The sequence below is a fragment of the Nyctereutes procyonoides genome, unplaced genomic scaffold (assembly GCF_905146905.1).
Source record: "Nyctereutes procyonoides isolate TBG_1078 unplaced genomic scaffold, NYPRO_anot_genome, whole genome shotgun sequence".
In the NCBI taxonomy this organism is placed as follows: Eukaryota; Metazoa; Chordata; class Mammalia; order Carnivora; family Canidae; genus Nyctereutes; species Nyctereutes procyonoides.
Genome location: NW_026575120.1, coordinates 5013766 through 5026405, shown reverse-complemented (window position 1 = coordinate 5026405; position 12640 = coordinate 5013766). Strand labels below are relative to the sequence as shown.

The window sequence follows — 12640 nt, the reverse complement described above, 5'->3', positions numbered from 1 at the left end:
AGAGGTAGGTTAAGGCCAGATCAGAAAGAGCCTTGAATGCCCTATGACACCTGAACTTGACCGGGCAAGCTGTAAGATGCCTTTGAAGAAGTCCAAGACGGAAAGCAACACAAGTAGATTCATGTGTTATAAAAACAGTTGTGGCATAAGGGAAGGGATTGAGAGGGCCAAAAAGTGAATACAAACAAGCCAACCTATTAACAGGCCATGGAAGTAATTCAGGCAAGAGATGAGCACCTTCTTTAAAGCAGGATCAGTATGGAAACAGAAAGGGTTGGAATCCCAGAACATTAAAAAGATAAAATAACTAGGGCTTTGTGATTGGACAGGAATGATGAGCTACCTGTTATAAAATTTTAAAATGTACTTAGCATTAGATAAAATGATTTTATCCAGAGAGAACCATTTTGTAAGTCTTTTATATATGCTTCCAAAATGAAGAATTGATCTTGCACAAGAATTTGTGATGACTGGCTCATTTCCAAACCATTCTTTTCTGAAGATGTGCAGGTAAAAAAACCTCTACATTTACTACTCTTTGGACAGCTATGGCAGGGTTACAGTGCAGGTTTTGTTCTTTGCAGTTTATTGTTTTGGGTTTTAAGATTTTATTTATTCATGAGAGAGAGAGAAAGGCAGGCAGACACACAGGCAGAGGGAGAAGCAGGTTCCATGCAGAGAGCCCCATGTGGGACCTGATCCCAGGACTCCAAGATCACGCCCTGAGCCAAAGGCAGATGCTTAACCGCTGAGCCAACCAGGTGCCCCTGTTCTTTGCAGCTTAAAAAAAAAGTGTCAGGATGGTATGACCTTGGTGGTAGTAGGTCCCGAATTTTAGGAAACCTGCATCCTCCTTTGGCTACCTCTGGAGCAGACTCTGACCTGCATTTCTTGGGGTGGCTCCATTCCCAGGATGGACCATGAAGCCGCCCAGCTGGAGCAGCAGCATGTGCATGATGTGTATGAGAGCACCGCACCATACTTCAGCGACCTGCAGAGCAAAGCATGGCCTCGCGTCCGCCAGTTCCTCCAGGAGCAGAAGCCGGGCAGCCTCATTGCTGACATAGGTAACCCAGGGTTGTGCCATGTAGTCTGAAATATAGTCTATTGTGCTTTTCCTTTTCAGATTCAAACACCTCTGCATACATCGACCAACAAAATTGACCTGGCATTATTGAAGAAATCAGGACAGAAATGACTGAGGGTGAAATTGACCAGTTAAAAGTTGGATAACTCTTCATAGTTGCCAATCCTGTTTGGTGGCTCACATGCCTTCTACAGAAAAGCCAGAATTGTGGGATTGCAGAAGTCCTGTAACCTCTTATTAGTTTCATAGATCCTTTCCCTTAACTATTCTGGAGGTCTTTCACTGTAAGCATATCTTTAATTGGAAATGATTTGCCTGGAGGGCTTTGGCTCATATCTTTCTGAATCAAGAAGTGGTAAACTACAACCCAGTAGATTTAAGACTAAGGTTCAAGACACGATGGGATTCCCACGATTCCCACTGGAGGCTTGCCCACCTAAAACTGCTTTCCAGAAACTGCATACAGACTGTGCCCAGAAGAGTCATAATTCTATAGTTACAAATTCCTTCTGATTTGACATTTGCTGTAAACATTCACTCTAAATATTAGGAAGACAAACAGACATATGTCCAGGGCTTCTTAACATATTAGAGGTGGTATATGAACCATGTGGAATGTGGGAAATGAATGCATGTCAGCTAGAAATGGAGAGACTTTGAGAATATCTCTATCATGTCAACTACTAAAAATTAACTGTGGTTTCAGAAGATACAGTGAGTTTGGAACTCTCACCGCCCACAGTGTCAGCAAAGTACCAGAATCTTAAAATCAGTTAGAAGAAAAAGAGGCCATTCAGTAAGTGGCTTTAGGACAACAGTATAATTACATGCTTCTTCCTCATACCTTACTCCTCAAATTCCAAATGAAGCCAAGATTGAAGTATGAGAAAATGAAATCTTTAAAGGACTAGATGACTGAGAACTAGATTATTTTTTAAAATATCCTCAGAGGCAAAATCCCCTTCTATATATAACACCAAGGAAAGTCAGAAACCATAAAAGATAATCCAGTTGTCATTACTCACAGTACCTATGTTAAGTTAGTAAAAATTGCCATGAACACTGACTACGTGAATGCTGAATTATGGCTCCTAGGGGAGATGCAGGATCAAGGTTCCTGTGAACCTCCAGTTACAGCATTTTTGTCAACAAATCAGTCCCTAACCTCGTTTCATGAGTATGTCTGTTTGAAGACACATTATTACTATATAGAATGGATTCTTGAGCATTGAACCCAAGGCCAGCACACTGTAACTCAAGCCTGAGCAAAGTGCACTGAACACATAGATCTTGTCCATAAGGCTCGTCATAGCCATCTTCCGCTTAGGAACCCCACCCAACCCCACAGCTCACAGCCCCCACCCAGCACTTGAGCCTTAAGCTCAGCAGCCATCCTACACCATGAAGTCACTAACAGAGCACAAAAATGTAATAAATAAATAATAAATAAATAAATAAATAAATAAATAAAATAAAATAAAATAAAATAAAATAAAATAAAATAAAATAAAAAAAAAGTACAGTAAACAGACCACCTAAAGGACACTTGTTGATAGGATGAGAACCAAAACAAGGTGCTGGTCAGGGGCACCTCAGGCAATTCAGATTTTTCCAAATTTTTGCTGCCCTATAAGCAGGCTTGTTGGTGACCCATCACGCAAGTGCTTGAGTACTGACTTGGGGATAACAAATTCTGTCAAGTAGGTGAACATATAAATATAGAACCTGGGAGTAAAGAAGATCAACTCTATTGATATCTTTGACCATATAAAAGTTTAAAAGTTCTATAAGGCAAAAATCTAGACACATATATAAATGAAGCCAAAAAAAACCCTGGAAACTAAGTAAAAATATCTGCAACTTTATATGATAGAAAACTGGAAAAAAAAAAGAAAACTGGATAATTTTCTTTTTTTAAATTTTTATTTATTTATGATAGTCACAGAGAGAGAGAGAGAGAGGCAGAGACACAGGCAGAGGGAGAAGCAGGCTCCATGCACCGGGAGCCCGACATGGGATTCGATTCCGGGTCTCCAGGATCACGCCCTGGGCCAAAGGCAGGCGCTAAACCGCTGCGCCACCCAGAGATCCCCGATAATTTTCTTAATCTACAGAGCATTCTTCAAAGTCAGTATGAAAGAATAGGACCAAAAATTCAAAGGAAAAATGAGGAAAGGATATAAACAATTCAAAAAAGAAGGAATACCTATTGTTTAAAAATTTTTTTGATAGCTGATCTCCTTACATGGCTCAGTAACAAAGGTACCAAAGGGTTTACAGTGAAAAATATGCCATCCCAGTCCTGCAGCACCAAGCAACCCACGCTAGAAGCAATTAGCTTATATAATCAAGATATTTAAGTATGAGCATTTCCATATATGTACATATGGGTGGATTATCGTTTTTTGATTACACAAATGGTAACATACCACCGTATGTTATACAAACTGTCATAAGTACACCTTCTGTTTTCTTTACTGTATTGTAGAGAGCAACCCATATTTGTACTTACACCGTATTAACAGATCCATGTTGTCTGTTCTATCTTGCTACTATAAATTATGGTGCAAATGATACTGTTTAGATGCCCCTGTGCAAATCCATAATTATATCTAGTAATATTTCTTACCCATTTCTATTTTTTCAAATTTTGTGCTTTTATATTTTTTTACTACTCTATAAATGAACTATTTTTTTAAGATTTTATTTATTTATTTATTCATAGACACAGAGAGAGAGAGAGAGAGAGAGAGAGGCAGAAACACAGGCAGAGGGAGAAGCAGGCTCCATGCAGGGAGCCTCGATGTGGGAATCGATCCCGGGTCTCCAGGATCACACCCCAGGCTGCAGGCGGCACCAAACTGCTGTGCCACCGGGGCTGCCCAAATGGAACTATTTTGATTACACAATGAGAGATAGGCTTTTTAAAAAGATTTTATTAATTTTAGAAAGAGTGTCTAGAGAGAGAGAGAGAGAGAGCGCGAGCGCATGGAGAGAAAGAATCCCAAGAAGACTCCAAGCCTAGCATAGAGCCTGATGGGGGCCTTGATCCCACAAGCCCGAGATCATGACCTGAGCTGAAACCAAGAATCGGATGCTCACCTGACTGAGCCATCCAGGTGCCCCTAGAGAAAGGTTTTAAAATACAAGTAAAGTTAAAGAAAAAAATGAATGAAAAGAAAGAGCCCAAGGTAATTAGACAAAATAAAGTAGGATAATATGACTATCTCCAAAAGGAAATGTTTTTCTTTCCAGGTTTTCCACTTGGCTAAAATCAATGGTCTGTTGTTATGTTGGCTAACTTGACTGGCTATTAGATTAGCAATATATATTTTATTACTAGTAAAACTTTGTATAGGTCATAATCATCTGGAGGTAATCGGGTTCCAGCTTTACCCATACAGTAGTTTCCTAGGATGTTTTCACTATTTAATTGGTGCAACTTTCAGTTGACAAGAATTTTATTAGCCACCTCACCCTATTCCCCAGTCCAGCTGATTTACTGAGGTGTGGGTGAAGGGTCCCTGATGGCAACTAAGAATTCAGGGCAGGTATCAGGAATTAAGTGAGAAGGAGCTATAGCCCAAGTGAAAAGAACTTTGATGGTTCAAAAACAGCAGAAATCCCAGGTCTCTGAGGAAATGCTAGGATCTGTGCGGTCATGGCAATACTGCTACCTAAAATGGGCTAGTCCCATTGGGGTGTGGAGGATGTTCTGGGGTTTGAGAGCTTTACTTAGATTAGTTCAGAAAGCAGGAAAAAGACCAGAGCTCAATTGTTTTTGAGCAAGGTTACTTTCTTACCCAACATCAGAACAAGCATTTGTGTATACATAATAAAAATAAACTTTTCAGTAATTAAGATCCCCTTTGCCTCTTAACTGTATGTATTTATTCCCAGTCTCTGTGGTCAGATTTGATTTGCCAAGTCATTCCCTGTTTACCATTCCTTCACTGAGTCAATAAAAACGTGGGGCTCCTGCTTTGTGGCGGGCACCATGCCTACAGAATAAAACATATCCCTTCATCTCTGGTTTCATGAAATGTATATAAAATGAGAAATAAATAGGTGATCTAGTCTTCTCTTTCCCATGGGAAAAGAGAATCCTCTTTGAGATAAGAGTCTTAGCAAAAAAAACAAAAACAAAAACAAAAAACAAAAAAACCCCAAAAAACAAAAAACCTCTGAATTTTAAAAATGTAGTTGTGCCTACAAACTTAAGAGGAAACATTCAGATTAGTTATTTCTAGCAAACACTTGCCCACCATGCACCAAAACATTTCATGGAATTAGGGCAAGTATCTGTTTTCTTCTTTGAGTGAGGCACAGAATGGAAAAGAGGGAATGGAATGTAAGCCTGTACTTTCTGTTAGCTCGCTTCAATACTATGAAACGTTATCATTTAATGAGATTGAGTAAAGCGGCATGACTGTTGGGTACTGGAGCTTACTGCAGTGTCAAAAATGTCCTGATATGCTTCTTGCACATTTAAGATCATGGGGTCACTAGGCTTAGCAATATTTCCCAATTTCCTCATTAGGATAAAATCTTCCCCTTCCTAGCATTTCAGTGTATGCAACTGGAAAATAAATAACTGCATCATATTTGGGAGATCCACCACTCTCCTTAGAAATGAATGCCATCAGAAATGAATATGGGACAAATCAAGGGTGTCATGGGCCTTGGAAGCCTTTGAGGAGATGCTGAGATTTGAAAAGGCCTAAGTGGCTTCAGTACTGCAAGACGCCCTCTGAACATCTCCTTCTAGCTCTCATGATCCACAAACCTATTCTTTCGTTTTTTTTTTTTACTTTTTAAATTCCGGTATCATTAACAGGCAGTGCTATATTAGTTTCCAGGGTACAATGTAGTGATTCAACAGTTCTGTACATTGCTCAGTGCTCATCCCTGGAAGTGTACTCTCAATCCTCTTGACCTGTTTCACCACTTCCCAGCCCCCTCTGGTAATCAGCAGTCTATCCTGAACCTGCTCTTATTAGTCTAAGTTAATTCGGCCTTTCATTTTTCTAAATGTACCCCCTGAGCCAATTAAAATAAAGCAAACTGTTTTACAAGATTATTTTTCTTTCACTATTACCATCATCTTTGAAATACTCAGGACTGCAATTTTGAAATACTTTCTAAATCCTATCTTCCCTATAACTCCCCTCCAATATTGATTACTTTTTCTCATAAGCATTCTTAGAAACAGTAGCTAGGAGATCTAAAATATTTCTGAGACCCAATCATTTACACTGAAATAATCACGCTGGAAATCTTATTTTTTATTCACATACTCACCACTGTCTCAGCTGGCATCGATGAACTTTAATTATGCTTTTATTGTCTCATATAATTCTGAATGGCCTATGAAGAGGGAGTTATTAGAGCACTGTGATATATTTCAGGAGCAGCAAACTAATAATCCTTGAATAGTGGTAGTATTTTTTTCAGGGAGAAAACTCTAGAGCTATTGCCAGTAGGCACAATTATCAGCTCTAATGATATCTGTAAATATTTCTGAAAAAGGAATTAGCTACTATGTCTGTGCAAATATAACACTAGGTATCAGATCCTAGAAGGCTTTGTTTCAAGATGATTTCTCCTATTATTTCTTTCTTTCTTGTAGTATCAGATCTGATTGATCTAGATCTTTGGGTTGTGTAAATATTGAATTATTTGGGTCTCTGCTACCCGAAAATGGATGTCAAAAATGGTCTGTTTAAGAAAAAATAATAGTTCTAAGAGTTTGCATACTGAGTCAATAGAGATCATTTAAAACCTAGGACTGACAATAGATTGGATGGAAAGATATTGAAATTCCTTTTTATTCAAATTCAAAAATATTTGACAAGCATTTATTCTTATGTGTAAATTATTTTATTTATATCCAATGAAAAATGATGGGCAGTAGTTTGTTTTACACAGCCAGCAAGTAGTAAGAATGTCTGAAGAGATAATATGAAAATAAATGCCATCACATACAGATCTATGCATAATGAAATATGTATATGAAGGTAGCTTTTGTAAAGGACTGGGCACTGCTCCTGGGTACCACAAAGCTCTGATTCCCTGCCGTGAGCCAGCTAACAGTCTTTGGTTGAGCTAGTGTGCTAACCCCTGTGGGCATGACCTCATTAAGTGTTCAATAAATATTATTTCTTTTTCCCTATTCCTTTCCCTCTTCTATTGTAAATGAAAATATGCACGTGCCCTCTGAAGGTTTTTCTTTGGCTTTTGTGAATACCTTCATGCCATGCTGTCGTCTGTTTCAGTTCATTAATACAAAGTTATTTCTATTCCTTGTCATAAGAAAGACTGACAGTATTCCATTTCCCAGAAAGGACAGCACGTAACGCAGATTTTTCTCTTACAGGTTGTGGGACTGGAAAGTATCTTAAAGTGAACAGCCAGGTGTATACCCTGGGCTGTGACTACTGTGGGCCATTGGTAGAGATTGCCCGGAGTAGAGGATGTGAAGTCATGGTATGTGACAACCTTAATCTCCCCTTTAGGGATCAGGGCTTCGATGCCATCATCTCCATAGGAGGTAAGGCAGCCTGGTCACACGTTTGCCCTTCACCATGAGAATAACGTTACATGGTGGAGGCCATTCTCACAACCTAACATGAATTCTTTGTAGAAATGTCTGATTCATTTTATTAATTTTTAAAAATATTTCAACTGGATGATTTGACTAATCGCAAATGTATTTACGGTAGTACACATATGATTGTGTTAACTAGTCAAATGTTCAAACTGGTTTTGTAGTCTTTCTGATGATTCATTCCAATTTCTTTGACTTATGAGTTAGGGGAATTTGACTCACTAAAAATATTTCATACTTTGTTATATTGAAATGAAGCCAGATTTGTCCAACGTGAAGTAAAACTTTAGAAGTCATATTACCTTCATCAGGCCATTACTGTATCCTTTATTGGCAGAACATCATAAAACTAATGCATTGAATGTCACCTGACAGGATGTGTCATCCAATCTACCACTCACTGGTGTGCAAGGCACTGGGGGAGATGGCCTCACCTGGTCCCCGCCTGCATTGTTTTTAATGCCACTCAGCTCTCTTACTGCCGGAGATCATTCATAAGTCTAGGAAATATGTTCCTCATATTTTCCCAACAAGTGTGCCCATAAAAACACACATGCCACAAATGAAGAGAAACAACAAAACCCCATGCCTGAAATATACACAAGTAGGGCTCATTTTACTCAATGCACATAATCCTGAAACCTACTAGTCATATTTATATGCTAGGGAAGCTTGCAGCAAGTTCTGAGAAGAGGAAAATCTTTTGCAAAGCCACTTATTTGTTCCAATACACTTAAAAATTAATCAATTTGACTATGACAAGCTTTGTCAAAATGAGGTGATCCTAAATAAAACTGACTAGATAAAAAAAAAAACTGATTGCCAGATAAAAATACAGAGTAAGACTGTTTGCTCTCTCCTGAAGGTAATGAGGACTTGATCTATTTGACATTAGATGGGAACTCTATCTTTGCTTAGTAAGAGGATGCAGGCCTGGATGCCACAGCCCTGAAAGTAGTTAGGCTGGTAGGAGACAGTTGCCATGGAAACTTGCTCTGTGCCAGCCTCACTTACTTGCAGTTGAAACTGTTAAGTCCATTTGGGGCATAAACAGTAAGAGGAGGGATTCTTGTTACACCAAGCAACTCATCACAATGATTTGAATCTTTAGTAGAAACAGAGTTTTTGGGTTGGTCATTTCACCTAAGGAATGGGAAGTCGGGGAGATGTCAGAAAAGTGTATTCTCTGCTCTTTTGTTCATTTACATTAGTCTTAGAGTCCCCATGTCCAGGCTGTGCCGCTGAGGCACTACTTTGGGTATAAGGATACTTCCCTGCTTTCTAATCCAAATCCAATCATTTAAAAAATGATTATGATTTTCAAACTGCCTGGCTTTCCAATCCACATTCCACATGTATGTGGTTAAGTCCTTCTCTGCTTTCATAAGTCTCATGCTTTGTCTGCAGAAGAAATGGAACACACCTGGTTGCCATCTTCTGAAGAAAAATGCTTCCTTAGGTGGAAGTGCACCATGTATTTTTAGGAACTGTACCTATAAATTAATGTGATATGGTCATTTTCAGCTAGGTTTCATGTTTAGCACTATATTATGAAAACTTTTGATAATGTCCATATATATTTACTTCCCTATTTAGAATCCTGTATGTTGGCACTTCTTGCTAATTTTAACATGAAGAAGTACATATATGTAGGTATATATGTAAAAAAATATGTATATATATATATATATTGCTTTTCTGTGTCTCTTAATAATTTGAAAAGTATCATACCTAATTATACATTCCTTAAGTTTTACTGACAGATTGATAAGAGAAACAGTCTTGCCACTTCTAGAATAGCTTGACAATTCTATGAAAATTTAGCAATACACTAAAATAGTGGCCAACAACTATTTTATGCTATTGGTTCTCAACTTGGGATTAAGTTGCCACCTCCACCCTTACAAGACACTTGTCCATGTCTGGGACATTTTCAGTTGGCTCGACTGGTTGTATGTATGTACAACCTACTGTCACCTAGTGGATGGCCCCCACAACAAGGACTTTTCTAGCCTGAAATGTCAGTAGTGCTGAGGTTGGAACACTCTTGCTTTTGGCTACACCTATGGATTCTGAATGCTTTTAGATAGAGAGATGAGACCTGTATATGGGAAAAGTTAGATAACAATAAAATAGCAAGATATAGCAGGACTTTAAAGATGATCTTGTGCAATTTCCCTTCTGATTCTAGAATCCAGTAATTGAATTCAACCAACCTATTTTCTGGGGTCTCAGCGGGAACACATTGCTATAGAATACCTATATTGTACTATTTTTGCCTTTAAGTTATAAAGGCATATGATTATGCTTTTTAAACAAAAGGGTTCTTTTTAATCCTTTAAAAATTCAATACAGTTTCCTGACATTGATAATTCATGTAAATGTATCTTCATGTCTCATTTTGGTTATACTTACAATGTTTTAAAATATATATGCATATAAAATAGATTTTTTAAAATTTTTATTTATTTATGATAGTCACACAGAGAGAGAGAGAGAGGCAGAGACACAGGCAGAGGGAGAAGCAGGCTCCATGCACTGGGAGCCCGACGTGGGATTCGATCCTGGGTCTCCAGGATCGCGCCGTGGGCCAAAGGCAGGCACCAAACCGCTGCACCACCCAGGGATCCCAGATTTTTTATATAACGAAGAAATCTTCATTTGTAAACTTTTCCCAAAAAAATTAGGCCTAAAGGTTACTTAGTATTGTATGTTAAATATAAACATAACACAATATAGGAGCACCTGGATGGCTCAGTTGGCTAAGCGTCTGACTTCCACTTATGACCTTGGGGTCCTGGGATCCAGCTTGTCCCTCCTCCTTTACCCCTGTTAGTGCTCGCTCGCTCTCTCTCTCAAATAAACAAATAAAGTCTTAAACAACAACAATATAAAAGATTCAGATATTTCCTGGATGATATTATGCTATTAAAAATGGATCACCATATAACAAATGTTTAAGAAACAAATACATATAAAGACTTTCCTCTTTTTTAGAAAAATGGCTTCTTTTGAAGCTCAGAATCCTGAAATGTTGAAAACCTATAACTCTGTTAAAAAGAGATTATATTAAAGCAGTCCAGTTTTAATGAGGCTTGGGGGGGGTGGCGGGGGGGGCAAAGCAACATAGTCAGCTCTCATTATTCACAGTAATTATATTCTCTAAAGTCTCTGTGAACATTTAATTAGTGAATACAACAGAGCCATCATCCCAGGGGAATACAGGGCCTAGGTTCCTGTGAGCCTCTGGTTGTAGCACTTTTGTCAACTGGTTAATACACAGCCTTGTTTTACATGTGCTTCTGTTTAAAGACAACTTATAATTTAAAATTATTTTTTATTTTAAACTTTTTATGTATTTATTTTTTCAAAGAGAGAGAATTGGGGGGAGGGGAGCAGAGGGAGAGGGACAGAGAATCCCAAGCAGACTCTGTGCCCAGTGCAGAGCCCGAGACAGGGATTCATCCTACAACTCTGAGATCATGACCTGAGCAGAAATCAAGAGTCAGATGCTCAACCAACTGAGCCACACAGGTTCTCCTAAAGACAACTCATTTAATTTTGAGCTCATGCTAACAGCCTAAATGAAGCTTCTGTAAACACATTTATTTGCTCTAAAAGACATATCCCAGTCTTCTCATGAGTAGGAACCCCTGAGCACCATGCTAGGGGATCCTTTTAAACAGCAAAATCACCTACAAAAAGCACAAAATGCAGAAAATGTGTCACTAAATAGACCATGAAAGGACACTGGTCGACAGGAGGCAAGTGAAAACAAAGAAGGAGAGGTTCCCTGGTTTGGCCTCAGCTGGGAACATGCCCTCTGGGAATATTTGCCACCATGTGTTTGTCAGTGAATGACCATGAAAACACTGAGAGTGCTATTTGGGGTGGGGAGGGGGCTACAAATGTATTTTGGCAAGTAGCAAAATTTGCAAATACAGTATTTGCAGATAACAAGGATTTGACCATATTTTGAAGTTAGACCCACAGAAGTTCTGGAGTGAATTAGGTACAAGTCATGGGAGATAGTAACAACCAGGAATAGTCATAGATATCCACATTAGCATCATCCTAAATTTTTGTCCTGACCTTTGTGCCTCCTTTTGTGCCTTTTAGCTATGTGACCGAAGTCTGCCTTCAGCAATGCAAGCTTTCAAATTAACCTTTATAAAGGGCTCTGTGGGAATGGGAGTGGGGAATAGTCTGAGACCTAGTGATGTCAAGTGATTGGTCAAAGATCACAAAGTGAGTTATCTACAGGATCTAGGACAAAATACACAGGGATCCTGTTCTGCAGACCCGTTTTAGCCTCCTCATACCTCTGGCTTCCCACATTGCTGCATGACAGTAGGAGGCACCAGTGTGCTGCTGATAGGAATGAAAACCTGATTGGGAACAAGATCAAGTATGCCTTGAATGATCTTCCTTTAATAGCTTTATCTACATAATAATCTCATTTTAGATATTTGCTGTCTCCCCCTGGCAGGTAAACTAGAGATCTATCAGCTTAAAACCCCCACTACTGGCTGGATTATGGTGAGGGTTCCAGCACCTGTTCCAACCTCCCCTCCATCTCTCCTCTCACTACTCATACCGGACTCCCCTTGGAACTAATTTCCTACCTGAAACACTGCAGGGCAGGGCATACCTTTGCATGTGGAAAAACGATCTGGTTGTTTCTCTTGACGTAGTACTGTGATCAAACTCCTCTCAGAACTAATAGACTGGCAATTTCCTCATAGCATTTGATTAAAACATGCATAATAACACACTTAAGGCTTGATAAAGGCAGTCCTACTTGAGTCTCACTTTAACTTTTCAGGGTTTGGAAGTAAAACAATGAATGACACATTGATTTTTTTTAAAATACATACACAACCACTTTCTATTAAAAATTAATATGTTTAGCAATCATTTGGACTCATGCTTGGCTGGCTTATCTT

At 38.9% G+C, this 12640-nt stretch overlaps 1 protein-coding gene across 7 annotated transcripts in view; it reads left to right on the top strand.

The window, feature by feature from the left end:
- The window catches only part of TRMT9B (tRNA methyltransferase 9B (putative)), an 83980-nt gene that overhangs the window by 47724 nt on the left and 23616 nt on the right, over positions 1–12640 (top strand). For 6 of the 7 annotated variants that reach the window (XM_055335341.1, XM_055335344.1, XM_055335342.1 and 3 more), the window contains 2 exons: positions 913–1067; positions 7464–7637. In XM_055335341.1, the coding sequence (XP_055191316.1) occupies positions 913–1067; positions 7464–7637 (329 nt within the window). Of the gene's footprint in view, positions 1–912; positions 1068–7463; positions 7638–12640 lie in introns of those variants that run through there. The other variant, XM_055335346.1, reaches the window with a different exon arrangement.